This window comes from Aspergillus lucknowensis (assembly GCF_044049455.1).
Source record: "Aspergillus lucknowensis strain CBS 449.75 chromosome Unknown BJX67scaffold_10, whole genome shotgun sequence".
NCBI classification, from domain to species: domain Eukaryota; kingdom Fungi; phylum Ascomycota; class Eurotiomycetes; order Eurotiales; family Aspergillaceae; genus Aspergillus; species Aspergillus lucknowensis.
In genome coordinates, this window is record NW_027263554.1 from 82,278 (window position 1) to 100,587 (window position 18,310).

Here is an 18,310-nt window from a genome sequence, read left to right on the forward strand (position 1 = left end):
TTAGAAAATGGGATGAGGGAGCTGTGTTAGTTGGCTCTGGGTGAGACTTGTAAGCACTGGTAACCGGGGTAAACGATCAAGTTTTGGCAGCTGAACACGTCGAGATACCCAGGCAATTCACTTCAAGAGAGGCGGAAGAGAAAGCAGGTCTGATTGAAGCAGGTATATTTTCTGTCTTGCTGTGTTCATCTGAGACAGTCCCATGTACTCTCTCGCACAATTATCCATGGTGCAAGAAGGCAAATGAAAGGCAAGTCACAGTATATTTCTCGTCTCAAGGGTTTCTGCGATGGATCCTGAAGGTGCTTGAAGGCAATTCCGACTAGGACGAGCGGCGGGAGGAGAAATTCTCTCTGATAGTAAGACCATAAGTTGGGGTCTGGGAGAACCAGCCCAAGATGTCGTTCACTCGGACGGCACATAGAAGACAAACGCTGAGCCAAAATACTTCAATGAGTTCCTCTCCTGATGGTGGCCATTCCTCGTATCTTCAATTCCATCACGGGGCTCTGGAGAAGGGTCATTAAAGCGCTGGCCTCGGTTGTTGACAAGAAAACTTGTTTTGCCAAACGGCAGAAAAGAAATGTTGCATGTGGGTCATGTGACAGCCTGGACCAGGACCCATTTCAGTTGCTTGGCTAGAACCATATTAGTTCACCGCCTTCTGAAACCAACAATATATTTCGCTGACTAAGAATAATGCCGTGGGTTGGAAGCTTTGTCGCCAAAATGTCGCGTTGCCTTTCAGGCATTGTCCGAAAGTCGCGCCTATTCCAAATGCTTCCGGAATGAGAAGCGAGGTAACTTGTATAATCTATCGCAGTCAGACTACATACAACGGAAGCAATACCTTTGATTCATAGTCGTCTTCCACTTCTAGGGCCCAATGATGCGCGAGTTAATTACCTGCTCACTTCTCATTTGCGAGCACCAGCCGCCCACAGAGTTGGACAGCTTCCAAAGAGCTCATCGCTAGCATGGCCGATGAGCAATTTCCATGGCTTGACTGGTCTCATGGCTTCGCGCCATCAAATCTCGGTCAAAATCCTCCGCGCGCCCAAGAGAACTCAAACCCGCACTGGAGAAGCCCGTTTTACAACACGACCTCGAGTCCCGCCATCCAGACACAGTTGAACAATAACAGCGGCCAATCCCAGTCCTATCCGTCTTATCAGCAACAGGATGAATCATATGTGCTTTTAGAGGACGTTGTGCCCTACCCTTCATATCGGTGGGCACCGGCCCCGGCCACGACTCGCGAATACCAGAGACAAGCATCCCACCCTGAAAGCACCTCAGGGTTGCCCGCCGCTTCACTGCAGTCCCCAACACAACCAACCGGGCGCCAGCTCCCAAGCCCAAATCCGCAAGTTCCGCAAGCAGTACCAGGGGAGTCGCGAATTACGAATAACATGCACTCCAACCATGACGCCAAAAGGCGTCGACTAGGGCCCTCCATCACTTCGAAACCTTCGTGGCCTGCACCGAAGCCTGCCTCACCTGTCTTCTCACAGACTCAGACGCAACCGGCCGCTCAAAACACTCAGTCGAGCTCTCAATTTGCGTATTCCAACTCAATTCCTTCTCAAGCCCCCATATCTACCGTCCCACAAGCCACAACGCAGCCACAACCTTCGGCCCCGCGCACGTCACAACCAACGGTACGTCCAGGGTCCCAATATGTTCCTCCAGTGCAGTCACGGCCCGCGTCACAAGCATCGCAGCGTACTGCTTCTCCAGCAACATCCCAAGCTTCGGTATCACGCACTTCCCATTACCCTCCACCCATACAATCAACGGCCACGTCGCGAGCTAGCCCACAAACTACGAGTGCCAACATTTTGGGAAGCAAGGCACAGAATACATCACCGTATACTGCAGCTCAGACTCTTCCGCAATTCACCCCGCCTGCGACCACGCAATCTAAGACGAAACAACCCACACAGCGCCGTTCAACCGTCAAGTCACAAAACAGCACCCCACAAGCTAGACCCCAGGCTCTTAAACAGCCCGTTCCGCAAGCCACTACACAGCACACGGCCCACCCGATGCAACAGCGTGCTCCGAGACCCGGTTCAGAAATTCCCCCGCAACCTAGCCCACTGCCCACCACAGAACCTACCTCACAACCTCCTCTTTCACTACCCGTTTCACGGCTAGTCGCACAGTCCACCACGCCACCGGTACCGCATAACGTACAACAAATTTTACAGCCTCAAAAGCCTCCTTCGACCCAAACAGCCCCCTCACGATCCGCCCCGTCTCGGCATCCGCCAACTACTTTGCAGACGATACAAGCACCGCATTCTCAACCGGCACATGGCTCCTCGGGAAAACTTGCAGCCTACTCCTTCCAACCCGCGAACTCTGCAGATAAATCGTATCTGAAACAGCGTTTGGATCTCGTGAGCCGTCTCAGAGAGGGAGATGCCGCGCAGAAACTTGTGTATGATCCCAAAACAATTGCCAGGGACATCCTCATAGCATCAAACCGTCACCCCACGGAGCCCACGCTGAACCATCATCTTTTCCGCCTCAGAGACGTATTCCTCGCTGTGGATACGACTTCAGACCTCGAAACATTCAGATGGGACCTCGTGGACCCTGGAAAGCCATCACGTGATTCAAGGCCCAAGGCTGCCGCTCCGCACCTCGAAGTTCCAGGGCAAACAAATCAAACAGCCCCACAACCCGTTGTCGAGGTTGCGCAGCCTTCGCTCCCCAAGTCCTTTGGCAGCATCAACAACACTCCCCCACAGCAGCAGCCGCCGATCCAGAAGCAAGACCACACTCCGAAACCCCCTCCGCAACAGTTTAAATATCAGCCCCTGCCGCACCCGCAGGTCCTACTTCAAGTTCAAGGGCAGCCACAACTCGGGCCGCCGGCGACTGCACCGAATCCTCCGGCTCCGCCAACGGCTGAGAGCCCAAGCACACCGAAGTCGAATATGGAGAAACGCAGACGCGGTCGGCCGCCCGGAAGCACCAACAAGCCGAAGGCTGCTGCTGTATCGCCCCCTGCTCCTACGCCCTCCTATCCTGTCTTTGCTTGTGGTTGGGGTAATTGCCAGATGGAGCTGCACAGCCTTGATCTCCTGAAGAAGCACCTTTTCAAAGTGCATGTATCCTACTCCATGGTCTGTGGTTGGAAAGGCTGCGCATTTACCGGGACCATGCCTGCCGCGGAGCTTATGAAACACGTCAAGCAAAAACATCTTGATTCTTTGGCATGGAAGCTGGGTGACGGACCAGCAGTGCCTACAAGTGGTGAGAAAGCACAATGATTGCTTTTTTGAGCACATGAATGATTATATCCACTGGTCTACGATTTATTAACATTTGATTTCAATTATGGGATATAGTTGAACGGGGATCTGGCTCAAGGACGGTGCCGTTGACGATTCCGGAATCTAATCAACCAGGAAATGAAGATTCGCTCATTTTTCCAGCCAGCTACAGCTCAGTTCGCGCATTTAATCGAGTCCATGGAAAGTACTCGCAGCAAGAGAAGGCTCGAGAGATTCTGAAGGCAGTACAGCGATTGAAGGAACATATTGGTGTCGGGTTGGATCCCGGTGGATGTGAGCTAGCCACCCCTTCACGCAACGAGAGGGTGAGCAATGACGAGGATCACTATGAAGTCCGGTCTGCATAGGGGTTACCTATTTGCATAATCCTGTATTGTAGAATACCTTGCACATTCGGCGTCAGGATTTTTATGGAGGAAACGGGCGTTTAGGTGTTGGAACTATCTTCAATGGTGACAATTCTGGTCAATCTAAAGCCCTTGAATTTAAGCGCGAGAGCATGGAAACTTCCAATTACGATAACGATCCCTTCTCTACACCAGGCCACGAAGTTTCTCAAAGTCTGCCTGCTTTCATTTGCTATAAATGGCTTTGATCACGGTGGAATACGGTTTGCGCCATGAACTGAAGTAAATTATCGGTTCTTGCCCCCTCCACTAGCTGACGAACCGCCCGCGGTCGTAGCTGTTGAACGCGAAGCTGCATCTGTCGAACCGCTTTTTGAGTTCTTTTCCGCGCCCACAGTTTCCTTCTCATCATCCTCCGCGTTGACCTCGAGGAAGTGATAGAGGACAATGAGCATCATTGCGCAGGAGCCGAGGAACACGGCGAGGCGGTGGAGATCGTTATCGGTGATCATGGTGACAGCAGATTGAGGAAAATTTCCGTTTTATTCAAGCAGGTGGCGGAAATAGGGCGTATCGATCGGAATCGAGGGAGACTGCGTAGTCGAGGTCGCTGGATGCCACGTTGATAAGTTAGCTTTGGGGGTCAATGAGAAAAAGGGGAAGGGGTGGGTAATTGCAACTGTTTCGCTTACCCAATTTGGCGGAGAGGCTACGGACTTTTCTCTGGTAAGCCTTAATGATTTGGACTGAGAGGATTGATCGAATGGCCGGATTGACCGTCGTCAGTAAGGTCGCCTTCAGAGTTGCGTCCAAATCGGGCAAGATGGGGACTGAGTGGACGGATCCACGGGTGCACAAGGGTGTTATTAGGTAACGACTTTATGTCCATAATTTAGAGTTCCAACGGCGGGGAGCTTCCCAACCTTGGAACCTTCGACGAACTGCAGAATCCGATTCAACATCATGTCTCTGCAACCATCGCCCTCTCCCATCGAATAACCATCGAGATCACCGTCTGAATGTTCCATCGGCCTGAGGCGTGGATTCATTGAGGACCGTTGTCGTGTCCCTCCTCAACGTTGTCTCACCCAAGGCTAGTCGCATCCAAAGAGGGCCAGAGGTTGCTGCAACGACCCGGTTACAAACTTAGCTGGTGACAGCGATCTACTGGCTTCTTATTCTCGCCCTATTGGCCTTCCTTTCTTTTCTTTTCGCTCTTAATCTGCTTGAAGTGCCGAGGCCGTTATCCGATTTCGACGGTGGCAGGATCTTTTCAACTCTAGCTGTGCATCGCCACAGTCTTACCTCGACTCCCGTTACGAAAGTGCTATCTTCCTCTCAAGCACATTTTCCTCCACGAGCGAGGAGATATCCCTGGACTATCGCTTCTTACATGCAGACCGGTTCTCCGCTTGCTGCAATTGTTTAGTAGGAGCTCTCGTGCTGAGTACAATTTCAGTCCATCAAGATGAATGAGCACCTCATGGCCTCAAAGGCCTTCATTCAACAGCGGAGTTCGGGTCCCTCTCTTCTTGCCTGCCTTCTGTGCCGTCACAAACACCTCAAATGCGATGGGATGGCTCCCGTTTGTAGCCGCTGCGCCGCAACAGGGGCGGAATGCCAATACACTCCATCTAGGCGTGGGTACAAGGGACCCTCAAAGAAGCGACGCGCCAATCCATCACCTGAGGAAGAGTCAGCAGAAATTACACCCACCTTTGATCCGAATGCGGTCGGCACATACAATGTCCCTGTGGACTGGAGCTTCCAGGAGACTTATTCGTACGGACCTCCCACAATTATTTCCGAGCCAACGTCGTCGGATAGTTCAGTTTTCGCTCAGCAATCTACCACCCCCCAGCAGGCTCTTGTAAAGACTGCACCTCTGACGCCGGAGTCATCGTCTTCTGTCTCAAACGATGGTTATCTGGTCGATATTTACTACCAGTTCTTCCATCCTTCGCATCCGATCTTACCCCCTACTCGTATACCCTACCAGACCCAACTGCCATCTTTCCTCGGGCAAGTCATCAAATTCATCGGGGCTCATTTTACCCCTGCCGCCTCTAGCGAAACCTATCGGCCGACTGTTATGACAAATGTCATGGAACAAGAAGGGACCGTAGAGAAAGTTCAAGCGCTTGTGCTACTGGCAATTGTACTTCATTCACGAAATGAGCGTGGCCAAGCTGGAGAATGTCTTGCGAGCGCTGTGGACCTGGCCTTCGAACTAGGCATGCATACCGGGGATTTTGCGATCACGATGGGTGAAGGCGATCCAATCAGAGAGGAGTGCTTGAGGCGTACCTGGTGGGAATTGTTCATAATCGAAGGGATGCTGACAGCTCTTGGCGTCCAGCCAGAGTACCGGACGAGTCGGGTGCCCCTTGAGGTACCACTTCCTTGTGAAGAGCGCATATATCAGGACGGGCTGGCCCCTCCGCCGCCTCCCACGATCGCCCAGTTCGATGAGCGCGTGTTCGCGGATGAGGAGCGAGACTTCTCCTCCTACACTTACCGGATAGAAGCCGCGCGGATTCTCGGGAAAGTCATATCCATCCAAAACTTGGTTGAAGGCCAACAGGACCAAGTAGAATCCGTCGACGCTCGGATCACAAGCTTCTTCCACCACCTCCCCGAATCCAAAGCGGAGCTCCTACGCCCAGACGGGACCGTGGACGAGATGATGTTCCAAGCAACAATGGTCGTAAACGGCACATCCATCTACCTTCATTTCCCTCGCTCAGATCTCCTCTCATCTCCCGCCGTCGCTGCCGAAGTCATCTGCGGCAATCATGGCCCATGCTCCATCCCCGCCTTCTCCCACCACGCGCACGCCATGAAAGCTGTCAAAGCAGCCAGCGAAATCTCATCTCTTGCATCCATCCGCATGCCCGTTGTCAAACACACACCATTCTTCATCTGCTCGCTTGTGATGAGCTCCATTGTGCAACTCGCCGCCTGTTCCGTCAAGGCAGGCCAAATGCCCGACCCGAGTCGCGACCGCCTGTCACTGACAATCGGCGTGTTCAAGACCTTGGCCAACACCTGGGCTATATCGCAGTCGATCATGCGCCAAATCAAAGCTGTTGCTCGAGACGTCATGGATATGGGCTTGCGTCCGACGATGGATCAGATTGACCTGAATACTGTCCTTGATAGTGGCCGGTTCTGGCTTCCCGACACCCTTCCCAGATAAAATTTATTTTATCTCAAGACGATTGATAATGTATTTGTCTTTCTGTTCAGTCTGTGCATCTATCTGTCTATCGTCTCTTCTCGGTTCACTCTCTTCCAGTACCAAAATGATACCCCAATGCATTTCCCTATGCATATTCATAATAAGGGCCCTTTAGGTCTCTCGGCAAGGGCTTTCTTCCTCCATCCTTGGAAAGATAAAATAGATATCAATGTTGCCATTCTCTACAATAGCGCCCGTGCGCCGTGTGCCCGTGTTTTTTCTTCACCCAAGGAATATAAGAAATCTCTCATTCGCAAACCTGCCAGCTCCAACACCCTGATCGCACGACGTCTACAGCGTAACCCACATGACGGTACAGTCCACATTGAGACCGAGGCTTGCAAGAGGAATTTTGATTGGGGTATCTAGAGTAATCGCTCGTGCCAGCATGTAAAGTAGAGGAGTAACTTACGAAATGTACAACGCTAGGGCGAATGATATCGGTATCTTAGAGGGTGGCATTGTATAGCACAAGCATCCATGGGAAAGGAAAGACAGTCAAGGAAGTCAATCAGCCAATCTATAAGGAAAGACAAAAACGCGAGGCGAGGTGGTATCATAAAGATAAGAATAAAGAACAGACCCGACAACTGACTAAAGAAAAAAGGTATGTCCGAACGCGCCTCTAGAACAAAAAGAAGAAAGTGAATATACGAAAAGGGAATGTACTGTGTATGCATGATATCATGTCTCTTGATCTCCCTCTATATGAATTGAGACTGAGGCGCCAGAGCTGGCAAATTCGCGCATCTCTCTTAGTGCCTCGGCGCGTTTCGCGACGACGTCGTCGGGACGCACGACATTCCGGAGGGCTTCGCTTGCTTGGATGAGTCCGTCGATGCTGATGGCGTGGTTTGTCATTTGGTGGTTGATATACGTGTACAGCTCTGCAGGGGTGGAGCAGGTTGTTAGGAGTGGGGCCTCGTTCAGTTTTAGGAGTGCGAGGGCGACCTGGAAAAGGAAGGTGCTTCCGGCGCCGCTTCCGGAGGCCATGTCATTGACCGTTGCCGATTTATTTGCGGTATGCTCCCTAGCGGCGGATTGCGACAATGGTGTAGGATTCTTGTTCACGGCGCTCGCTACATCAAGGCAGAGGACAACATCCCAGACGCGATAGAGGGCTTCGGCGGAGAGGCAGTCGGTGAATACGGACAGGAACCACTGAAAGGTCAGAGCTTCCAGTTCCACGCCTAGGGTTTCAAGGTGATCAGATAGCTTCGGCAGGACTTGGGAAATGTATTGCCGCAAGACCACCTGGTCAGCCCGTGAGGCGAGGAGACCATGGTCGTAGTAATGTTTCGGAAGGATAACCTCAATCATGGAGGTAAGGAGCCAAAACGTATCCTCAGCAGTCGGCGTGATAAGGAGAAGCGAGGCCGCGATGAGATTCATGCCTTGACAATAACCCACCTCCGGATTGCGGCGAGAATAAGCGAGAAGAACCTCTTTGAGTTTGGTAACACCTGGGCCCTTTCGGAAAAACACATTGTCTGTTAGAGTTCGGTTGATATCCATATCAATTTGCGCCACAACCGACGTATCCGGATCATAGCCGCCGATTCCCTTCACGAGGTCATCGTAATACCCAGGCACACGCATCGAGGCGGCACCGCTACACTCTGACCAGATCTTGGACCGCAATGCAACGGGGATTCCAGCAAGAACAAGCGCTCGGAACTCTCTCCACTTCGCACGTCCGACCTTCCCCTTGTTGCCCAGACCGGATATCCCCACCAATTCGCCGTCAGCCAGGGACACTTCTGGCATGTCGACAGATTGCACAGGCCGGTCCGAAGCCGCCGCTGCTGCTGCCGCAGCCTCTCCTGCTTTTCGGCGTTCAGCACGTACCTTGCGGAGGAATTCGTTCCATCGAACGCTTCTCTCCCGTTGTAGCGAATCGTGCAGCTCCGTTAGCTGCTCGAGAAGTAACTTGACAGGCTCATGTTCCCCTCCGGCAGCAGGTGCCGCTACCTCATCCACAGACGACCCAGCGAATTCGGGACGATCTGCGACAACTGTAGACGTGGATGCGGAAGGCTGTGAATTGGAATTGACAGAAAGTGAGCCGGTTTTGTCAACGGCTACTCCGTTGTTACGTGTAGGTTCTTCGCCGGTCGTCAGTGATACAATTGGCCCTGCCGAAGGCGTATGCGACAGTAATTCCGTCGGTGCAGACGGTATTGTCAAGTAGTCCTGCCATTGCTGAGTTCCGGTACTCGAAGTTTCTGGATCAGTGATTGAGATTGAGTCAGGAGAATGATGCGATCCAGCAGCCGAAGACTGCAGGTCATTCGTATCAGGTTCATCATGGTCGTCAGAGCCGTCAGTTCGGAAGGTATGGAGAGTCTCTGCAATGCTGAGCCGATTCCCATCAGTATTCTTCAGCAAGCTGGCTTCTCTCTGTCTTCTCTTTCGACGCTGGTCATATATGAACCCAAACCGATCAGTCAAGAGGTCTCCACCTAAGTAGTTGTTGTAGATCGGCGAAAGAGTTGGAGGTCGTGACTCCATAGGCAGTATAGCATCCATTTCGACCGGTCCAAGATTCGTGGGATTTTTCGCGGCAACTTCTGCGGCTGCTCCTTGCGAGACACTCGAGGCTGGCTGTCTTCGACCAATCTGGCCTGATCTAGGCGCAGTACTTGAACCGTTTGGCCTTCCCTGCGGCCCGTGAATGCTGGTGCTACTATTGATGCGCCTCAATGCTGCCACCGCGGACATACTACCTTTGGGATTGGCAGGAAGCGCGGACTGCGGCCCCCTAATTCGTTCCCGATTATTCGAAGAAGCTCTTCCGCGATCTCTGTCGGAGGGGCTCTCGTCCCTGCTCGACGACTGCTTCCCAGCAAACAGCTTGACCGTCCAAGACGATACCGAATTCGATGATTTTCGCGAATGCGTGCTAGCATCATCCCCGCCGTCTGCGGGCTGGAACAACTGGTCATCCAGCGGCTTGCGTCGAGCAGAGACATTGCCAGAGGTTATCTGCTGGCGAGTAGTTTCCTCTTCATCCTCCCCAAGATCAGACATGATACTGCTCGCTCGGCTCGTTTTGCAGCTGCCAGCGGCGCTACCGAACAAGAAATCCTGCCAACTACGTAAAGAACTCTGCGTTTTCCGATTCTGAGCTCCAGAATCAACACTCGAAATCCCCGACCTGGCGTCGCTTTCCAACCGCTGAGTCCGGCGGACCGTAGCGTGGAGCGTAGAGTCCAGAGCATCATCGACCTCCTCATCAGGATCAGGCAGCTGAGACCCAACTCCGTCAATCATTGCCTGTTGCATGAGCCCACCGACCCCAGCGGAGCCCTTGAGCGTTTGTTCCGGATCTTTATACCGGTCGCGTTCTTCCTTCGGCGTATTCTCAAGCTCATAGAGACGGCCTTCGATATCCTTATTCGACACGGAAGCCTCGCGAAGCATCCGTTTGAGTTCCCTCTCCCTCGCATCAGCACGGTGGCGTAAAGCGGATATTTCCGCATCGCGCTGGGCCAAATCTCGAGCAAACTGACGGACAAGTTTCACGGCGCCGATACTCGCAACCAACCGTTCGATGTGCGCATCATCAGCGAGGTGTAGAGCGCCAGGGAAATCCCGAATCGGAACTGAATCCTCAAACAGAGCCGCACGGCCGGAATCCTGCGAGGACTCGGCTGTTAATCTCGCCAGCGTAGCTCTTCGACCGCGACGACTATCAACAGCAGTATCACTCGTATCGCCTCCGTTCAGTAACGCGTTCGTGAGGGCACGGTTCAAGGCAGGCTGGCCCAGAAAGCCTTGAGGTGTTTGAACCGGAGAGAGGGAAGGAAAGGAAGTTATCTCGGTGGGGTTCGCGCTGGATGCCGAATGGCGCTTCTGGGATTTCGTGCGGATAGCTTTAGCCCTTTGGCTGTGTCGGGAAGATGAAGAAGCCTGTGAGGACGAACGCCGCTGCGGGGGCCGTAGATCGTGTTCCGCCATGGTTCCAAGGGCGGAGACTAGGGCAGACCGTGGGGGGAATGGTCGTGGGCTTCATGAATGCTTCGGAGAGAGTCCGGCGTAAATAAAACGGGGTATCGAGCTGGCAGCAAAGTTATTGATATCGAAGAGCGGTGGGAAGCCAGGACCTCGAAGCGTTGAGCGGCTCTCTCGCGGGGTTGGAGGTCGCGAGCCAGGGCAACAGGCAGATCGCAAGCAAGCACGATAAGCTAATGCAGGCGAGCGGAAGCGGCACGAGGCGAGGAAAAGGAAGGAGAAGGCAGACTTGGAAGAAAAATCAAGTGACGGAGGATGGCGAAGAAGAAGAGACAGTCCCGAGCAGAGGAGCATCAAAGAAAGAGGAATGAGATGAGTGGGCCAGGGTCTGGACTTGGAATGTTTTCGAAATTGAAGCCTGAAAAGTAAGGATCATGACGTGTGAGCGCATGTGACTTGACCGCCTTTCTCGCTCTCCAGTCGCGGCCCTGCGCAGGACTGAGATCTCTTTGACACTTCATCACCCGCGGCGTTTTGCTTTTTCCCGAGCACAAAGCAAGGAGGAGTTCAGGATGGGCAGCCCAATACTTGTACAGAATCTCGGGTTGAGGCCATGGCGGGGTTTCCCAGCAGCAGCAAATCCAAGCAGAGCTCCCCCAACCAGAGGGACAAAGCAGACGAATAAGATGGCCTCCCCTGGGATCAATCATATCCATCCATCTCTCTTCCAAGACAACTCACAACACTCGCCTTGGCCATGGGAGTGCCTGGTGGCCGAATAGAGGCTGACTCATCCAATCCTCCACCCATCAGCCTCGGTTCTCCGCAACAACCGAATTGACCCCAACATCGCCAGCGAGCCTAGGTTGAAAGAGGGGTCTCGAAGATATTTCAGCTCTCCGGACATCTTTCCTATTGTCCATATCTGCCCATTATACCTCAATTTGCCCATAAAAACCATGTCCGCAGCCGCCCGCCAACGTCTCCGAGCGCTCAGCCAGCAGCTGGTCGAAGGCATCCCCGATGCTGGGACCTTTGAGAATATCCCCAAAATCCGCCAGGTTGCAGGCGATTCAGTTGGGCCGTACGATACTTCCATCATTTCATAGGCAATGGGCCGGAGTAATTTTCTATACTAACAATAATGCCACAGCCGCGTGAAGGGCAAAGTCGCAATCGTAACCGGTAACTGGATCCCCCAACAGCACAAATCCAGCGCCTTAAAAGAGACCACTAACATGAAACAGGAGCAAACTCCCCCCTCGGAATCGGCCGTGCAACAGCCCACCAATACGCCCGCAACGGCGCAAAAGCCGTCTACATCTGCGACTTCGACTCGACGCACCTCGAAACCCACAAACGCGAGCTCAACTCCCTCTACCCAGATGTCGACATCCACGTCCGCGCCTTCGACGCCGCCGACGAGCCCTCCGTGCGCGCTGTCGTCGAGCACGCCCTCGCAACCTACAACAGACTTGACATCTTCTTCGCGAACGCAGGGATAGTCGGGCAGCCGCGGGTCTTCACGGAGACATCGGCCGAGGAATTCGCCGAGACGCTGCGGGTGAACACGATCGGCGTGTTTCTCGGTGCGAAGTACGCGGCGATTGCGATGAAGCAGACCTCGAAGGAGAAGCCGTTCCCCGGCGGGAGTATCATTGGGACGGCGTCTGTGGCCGGGCTGAGGTCGAATGCGGGCTCGACGGATTACAGTGCGAGTAAGGCGGCTGTTGTGTCGATTGCGCAGACGGTTGCGTTCCAGCTTGCGGGGACGGGGGTCCGCATTAACGCGATTTGTCCGGGGGTTATTGAGACGGGAATGACGGCGCCGATGTACGAGGCTGCGAGGGCGCGGGGCACGGAGCGGAAGATTGGGCAGTTGAATCCGCTGCAGCGGGGGGCCGTGGCCGATGAGGTTGCGAGAGTTGCGCTGTTCTTGGGCAGTGATGAAAGTAGTTATGTGAATGGGCAGGCGTGGGCGGTTTGCGGTGGACTGAGTGCAGGTCACCCCGTGGTTCCTGGAAAACTAGCCTAAATGTCCGTGTACATGCATAGGATAGTACGGAGCACACGGAGCACTAAATTTCAAAACAAATCTGACGTTTTACTTATAAACAGTATAGGTTAACTGAAACTGTCCCTTATTTTCCAGGGTGGGACACACAGACTGTACTGCTCGAGTACAGACAGTAGCTTTCAAAGCCACTGTTGCGAAGAAATAATCGACATAGGGAATCGGTGAGTGTGACAGGACAGGAAATAGGAGGGAGAGGCTCGCCCAGCATCTGGAGGCCGCGGCTGGTCTATTCAACGGGGAAGAACGGGGCAGAACGCGGAAGGATTAATTCGCCCAGGAGTAGGCGCAACAAAGTTGGGGAATCAATTTAGGCCTGTCAACCTGACGGCCTCCAATATAGAGCGAAGAGGAAGAATAGGGGTCCTCCAGAAAAACAAAAAGTCCATCAAATCCCCGAGATATTTGTAAAGTGAGAATATCCAAGAGGGAAACACAAAAAAGGAGGCCGAAGCCAAGACAATGAATGTGCCAAGGATTGGTCACAACTCGCTCTAGATCTGACAATGTTGTATGTGGAGCAGATATCGTGTCGAAGTCGTCGAAATCAAGCGTCGCATCATCGAGTGATGGGGTATATTTACGCGACTAGTCGAGGCGTGGATCGCATGAGATCCTCGCTGGCTTGCTTGGAGAGTGTGCCGGTCTCGGTTTGGTCGTCAAGACCCTCCGTCTCATGGGCATGCTCGTCGTCATCCTCGACGATCCGGGTAGGGATCTCTCCAGGTCCATATTGCTGGCTCGACCTCTCCGGGAACGTCGAGCTGCTCACCATAGACATCGATGTGCTTGACCTGTTGTGGACCAGGTCCGGAGTAGGCGGTACACTGGAGCCCCGATGTTCAGGGTGTAGAGTACTACTCTCACTGTCGCCGATTTCGCTTCCCTCACGGGGAGTCAACGGGGCATCACGGTTATCACCGAGGCGACCATCGTTCTGGTCAGCCTTTCCAGTCTCCGAATCGCCATCCTCCGCATCTTGAGCGAGTTGCAGGCCCTCGACAGCAGCCGCACACTGCTCGCTGATGCTACGGATGATATCCGAAATCGCATCAGTTTTGTCGCGCAGGTAGCGATCTGCGACATCAGTGACACTAAGGCGAGCAAGACGGCGTTGTCCTTTACCAATGTTCAGTAGGTTTTGCTCTAGCTCCGGGTTCATGTGCGACACACTATTTGATTCGTTATCCGCCTTCGAGTCCTTGGCAACTGCCGCGCTCTCTTCAGCCGTCTCAGTCTCCTCGGCAGCTTCCTGTTCAACCAACTCGCTCAGTTCGGCCGAGCTGCCAATAGAACGCACAATGTGCTCCATATGATGAGTCTGGCCATTGATCAAGCTGCGCAGATGTAGTACAACTCGCTGGGCCTCATCACGCTGGCGTGTGAGAGCCGCAGTGGAGTGCTGCAGAGCAGCAAGCTCCTTTTGGTTCCGCTTACGCTCACGCTCCAGCTCCTCTGCAATCTCCTGTTGGAGGACCAAGGCTTCAAGGGCATCGTCACGTTGCTTCTCAGTGCCAGATAAACGAAGAGTGAGGCGAGCGACATCGTCTTTCTGCTGGTCAATGAGACCACTGAGGCGGCGATTCTCACGCTTGTGGTTCTCAATCTTGACTTTGAGATCACTAGTTTCCTTCGTAAGCTGTTCTGCAAACGCCTGGAATTTGAGGAACTGTTGTTTCCAGGTTTCCAACTCCTCAACCAAGAAGTTGTTGCGTTTGGTGACCTTGCTCAGCTCGGTATCCATGCGACCCTTGAGATTGATGAAGTCCTGCCATGCTTCCATGGCATCTCGCGAGTACTGGTTACGCTCACGGACAATCTCATTGAGATGCCGCATCGAGACCTTGGTCATAAGAGGCTTCTTCACCGAACCACCGAATATGGCTTTCATGCCGGTGTTGCGTCCCTAGGAACGTCAGTAAACATAAGAAACGAGCGGTGGTCGACGTTTACGTACCAATTTCTCACACACATGGTCCATGACTCCCATGACTGCATCCTGATTCCACCAAGTGGGCTCCTCGATACTCTCAACCTCGCCCCGCATGACAATGATCTGGCCGGCCGGAATGAGTTTTCCGCCAGCGTAGGCGGATCGAAGATGGGTTGGAACGCCAGTTGGCGACACATCGCCGTTCAAGGCCTGCGTCAACCGATTGATGAACTTCGTCCGTTGCCCAGGGTTCAAGATGTTCGGTGGGCTCGAGGTAAGGACAAAGTTCCTGTCCAAGTCCACCACAAGGGCATCGGATGGCGCATTGAATAACGTTCGGCATTCCGCCGTTACACCAAGGATATAGGGCCCAGGTTCTTGGACAAGCTCCTTAATGTGGCGAGCGTGAACCACAGGAACGTACAACCCGCTCCACTCGTAGATACGGACGCAGTAACGGATTGTTTCAGCGGCAATGGTAAGTATGGCCGGGTAGTGACTGACAAAAATGATTCGACGTGTGGGCGAAACAGCGGCTTCAATGACGCCGACGATGTTTGGAATCGACAGACAGGTGAACAACGGCCACATGGAGAAGTTCTGGAATCCAGTGGGAGATGAGGGAAACTGGTAGCATAGTGCATAATCCTTCATGTCGATTCGAACTAGATCATTGAGACGGGGGGCGGGGAAGCTGAGAATGCGGGAGACCTCCTCCGCGTGGAACAGGTTTGTAGCCTTGTTCCAGTGGATCCACATTCCGCGGAGATAGTCTCCAAGTAGATCATACAATGGATACCGGGAGAGGAAGCTCAAGCAGTAGGGGATCCAGTACGTCTCTTCGGGGTTGTCGTAGAAGTCGGACTCGGTCTTCTTGCGCAATTCGCGAATGGTTTCAGCACGCTTCTCGTCTGCCCGGGACCAGACCCGGAGAGCAATGCCGTAAAGAGTATGTGAGGAATCCTGCTGGAGGACGAAAGCGTGGTGCACACAATGCGGTTGGGTCTTGCCGGTGCAGATTTCGACATCATGAGGGAAGCACGCCTATAACTGTTAGCGCTAATTCTCCTAGACAATCAACAGTATAGGAGCACACTGTACCCTCATCGCGGAATGCAGCGCCTTTGCGATCTCATTGTCTTGCTCCAAGCGGGGACTGCTTCCCAAAATCTCCGGTAACCAGAATTGTCCAACCGCGCCCTTCATATGACCGATCTTTCCCTGAGATGGGGTGGGAGCCTTCATCCATTGAGAGGGTTCCCGGCCCACGCCACAGACCATATACGCATGAGTGAGTGTTTTCGGCGTCCGTTGAGTTGGTTTGAGGTTGACCTGTGAAGGGATCGGTTGTGTGATACGAGAGTGTAGGGAGGAGGTGCGACTAGGAACGACCAGCGAATATTCCCCTTGGTCGCGAGTCGATGGGCGGTCGCGTGTAGACGGGCGGACGAAGGAGGAGTGGTCCCTCAGAGACGGACCCATATTTGCAAGTGATAGGCGTGAATATGTTCAAAAGATTGTCTTGGATATTGAGGAATTGATCCCTTCCGTTTTTACTTTTTCGTTCGCGTATATCGCAAGCGTATCGAACCGAAGTTGGATACTGCCCAAGAGACAATACCTCCACAGGAGGGGCAGCACTGCTGTGGGTAGAAAGGAAGTGAGTGACAGGAGAAGAGAAGGACCTTGAGGGCGCTGAAGGGAGATGCAGCCAAAAGAGAATGACGGACGATGAAAGGCTGTCAAAGACGGTTACAGATAGGCGAAAAGCATCTCCCAGACCGGCGAACACGTCGAAAAGAGGGGAGGCGAAAGACGTGAAGCAAGGAAGAATACCTCACTTTTGGCCACCGTCCAGAGAGTTATTGACAGAGAGTGCTGGATGGAAGGGAGGAAGAGGTAAGGAAGAGAAGGAGGGAGGGAGAGAGAGAGGCAGAGATGGAAGAGGACGAGGGAGGTGGAGCCAGGAAGACAGGAGGAACAGGGGGGAGCAGCAGGCGTGCAGCACCGATGAGCGCCAACAAGAGCACAGAGCACACGGGGAAAGCCAGGGAGTCAATCTTGTCCCTGAACAGCCTAGACCACGGCTCAAAAGCACTCTCGCAGGGGTTCGGATATTAATATGGATAATTGGAATCATTGGTGTGATGAGAGGGATAATAATTGTATTATTATTGCCTTTGCACGAGAGGAGTCTAGGCTGCGGAGTCGTTTGCTCGTTCCTGCGCCAGTCGGCTCTGCTAGTCAGGGACCGTCTCTTGCGCACGGGAGGATGGCAAGGATGACACAGAATCACTCTGCACAGCCAGAGTTAAATGATTTGAAATTCCGGAATCCTCCAGCCAGGACGGCATGATGATTATTGGAGAGATCACGTTGGTGACATCGCAATGCCGCCTTCCTGCGTTGATTTCTCCGAGCGTGGGGTGTGAGAGCAGCCGGCCGTGAGGGTGCAGACAGGCGATGGAGGGAAGAGCTTCACAGCCTTCCCACGCGGAACGGGAGCCCCACGAGCCCGACTCCGAAGCCAAACCAACAGGAGAAGGACCTCTCCAGAAAGGGTGTGGGATCATTTCAGAATTGACAAATCGCCAATCACGATTGAGAATGAGCCCGCATGCAACCTGGGAACTCCCCAGTCAGGAGCATGGCTGGTTGGTGTGTCTCCAAGCTTATCAGGGGTTGCCATTCCAATTGTCTTCTGGCGTCACTCGAAATCCGAAACCGAGGACACGAAGCAGAAGAAGCTGTGAACAAAGGCTCCTTGGCGAAGGGGATGATCATTATTTGCCACTCAGCTGGCGGTGAGCTCTGTGGTCAGTCTCGGTGGTGAAGGCTCGAGCTGGATGCTCTCATGCATGCGGGCGGCTTGGTTCCAGGCAGGACAAGCCATCCATTCGAGATGCGAGACAGCTCACCCGCAGATGAAGCATCTGTATGGATTCGCTCTCTGACAGATCTAAGCTTAATCGACTGCAGTTTTCTCAAGGCCAAAAAGAAAAACAAGGCCCCTTTGTTGGACCCCGGAGTTTGGGGGCCTGAGGCCACCCCGAGACTCAGCTGGCTCCATCTCCGATCTCGTCCAAACGAAGTGTCCAAACAAGGCAGCTTGACGCGTTTGCTCAGCTCCCTGCATTATTGACTTCCAGCTCACGACACGCAGCATCCCAATTGAAGATGCAAAGGGTTGCGTTGATCTCCGTCCGCGTTTGATGCATGTCTTCCAGAAATAAAATCCTCCTCTGGGGGAAAGCGATCAGTCCGACTCCGAGGAACCTCAACTTTCACAGACACACAGGTTCCTCTCCGGGCACGCTAGTCGATCGCCTGACTGGGATCAAGTGAACCCAAAGAAAGTTCTGGACTCGACTGCTCGCTGCTCAGCTTGATATCACTCTTCGTCATCACACTGCTGCCCTTGTCGATGTATCAAGAGACTGGAGAGCGAACGAG

The 18,310-nt window shown here is 53.3% G+C and overlaps 6 protein-coding genes across 6 annotated transcripts; 3 read left to right on the plus strand and 3 right to left on the minus strand.

Moving 5' to 3' along the window:
• Positions 1–701: 701 nt before the first annotated feature.
• Positions 702–3,786, plus strand: BJX67DRAFT_347833 (putative C2H2 finger domain protein). Its single transcript, XM_071028589.1, has 2 exons — positions 702–3,267; positions 3,363–3,786. The coding sequence occupies exons 1-2, from the start codon at positions 978–980 to the stop codon at positions 3,653–3,655; spliced, it is 2,583 nt and encodes an 860-aa protein (XP_070888172.1). The 5' UTR covers positions 702–977; the 3' UTR covers positions 3,656–3,786.
• On the minus strand, positions 3,787–4,473 carry BJX67DRAFT_347836 (dolichyl-diphosphooligosaccharide--protein glycosyltransferase subunit 4). Its single transcript, XM_071028590.1, has 2 exons — positions 4,348–4,473; positions 3,787–4,265 (listed from the first exon to the last, which is right to left on the minus strand). The coding sequence occupies exon 2, from the start codon at positions 4,165–4,167 to the stop codon at positions 3,943–3,945; it is 225 nt and encodes a 74-aa protein (XP_070888173.1). The 5' UTR covers positions 4,168–4,265; positions 4,348–4,473; the 3' UTR covers positions 3,787–3,942.
• Positions 4,474–4,913: 440 nt separating this feature from the next.
• On the plus strand, positions 4,914–7,217 carry BJX67DRAFT_21428 (Zn(II)2Cys6 transcription factor). Its single transcript, XM_071025645.1, has one exon. The coding sequence runs from the start codon at positions 5,124–5,126 to the stop codon at positions 6,852–6,854; it is 1,731 nt and encodes a 576-aa protein (XP_070888174.1). The 5' UTR covers positions 4,914–5,123; the 3' UTR covers positions 6,855–7,217.
• BJX67DRAFT_21427 (TBC domain-containing protein) lies at positions 7,218–11,003 on the minus strand. The gene has a single exon (XM_071025644.1). The coding sequence runs from the start codon at positions 10,854–10,856 to the stop codon at positions 7,581–7,583; it is 3,276 nt and encodes a 1,091-aa protein (XP_070888175.1). The 5' UTR covers positions 10,857–11,003; the 3' UTR covers positions 7,218–7,580.
• Positions 11,004–11,342: 339 nt separating this feature from the next.
• Positions 11,343–12,965, plus strand: BJX67DRAFT_347840 (SDR family NAD(P)-dependent oxidoreductase). The gene is made up of 3 exons (XM_071028591.1): positions 11,343–11,934; positions 12,004–12,035; positions 12,098–12,965. Exons 1-3 carry the CDS (start codon positions 11,810–11,812, stop codon positions 12,883–12,885), a joined length of 945 nt encoding a protein of 314 aa, XP_070888176.1. The 5' UTR covers positions 11,343–11,809; the 3' UTR covers positions 12,886–12,965.
• Positions 12,966–13,157: 192 nt separating this feature from the next.
• Positions 13,158–16,339, minus strand: BJX67DRAFT_386960 (DENN (AEX-3) domain protein; the record flags this gene model as incomplete). The annotated part of the gene is made up of 3 exons (XM_071034156.1): positions 13,158–14,830; positions 14,882–15,901; positions 15,959–16,339. The coding sequence occupies 3 exons, from the start codon at positions 16,337–16,339 to the stop codon at positions 13,505–13,507; spliced, it is 2,727 nt and encodes a 908-aa protein (XP_070888177.1). The 3' UTR covers positions 13,158–13,504.
• Positions 16,340–18,310: the final 1,971 nt, after the last annotated feature.

Coding starts and splice junctions, on each gene's coding strand:
- BJX67DRAFT_347833 (XM_071028589.1), top strand. CDS start 978: ATGGCCGATGAGCAATTTCCATGGCTTGACTGGTCTCATGGCTTCGCG. Junction 3,268..3,362: donor ACCAGCAGTGCCTACAAGTG/GTGAGAAAGCAC, acceptor TATGGGATATAG/TTGAACGGGGATCTGGCTCA.
- BJX67DRAFT_347836 (XM_071028590.1), bottom strand. CDS start 4,167: ATGATCACCGATAACGATCTCCACCGCCTCGCCGTGTTCCTCGGCTCC.
- BJX67DRAFT_21428 (XM_071025645.1), top strand. CDS start 5,124: ATGAATGAGCACCTCATGGCCTCAAAGGCCTTCATTCAACAGCGGAGT.
- BJX67DRAFT_21427 (XM_071025644.1), bottom strand. CDS start 10,856: ATGGCGGAACACGATCTACGGCCCCCGCAGCGGCGTTCGTCCTCACAG.
- BJX67DRAFT_347840 (XM_071028591.1), top strand. CDS start 11,810: ATGTCCGCAGCCGCCCGCCAACGTCTCCGAGCGCTCAGCCAGCAGCTG. Junction 11,935..12,003: donor GCAGGCGATTCAGTTGGGCC/GTACGATACTTC, acceptor ATAATGCCACAG/CCGCGTGAAGGGCAAAGTCG. Junction 12,036..12,097: donor CAAAGTCGCAATCGTAACCG/GTAACTGGATCC, acceptor AACATGAAACAG/GAGCAAACTCCCCCCTCGGA.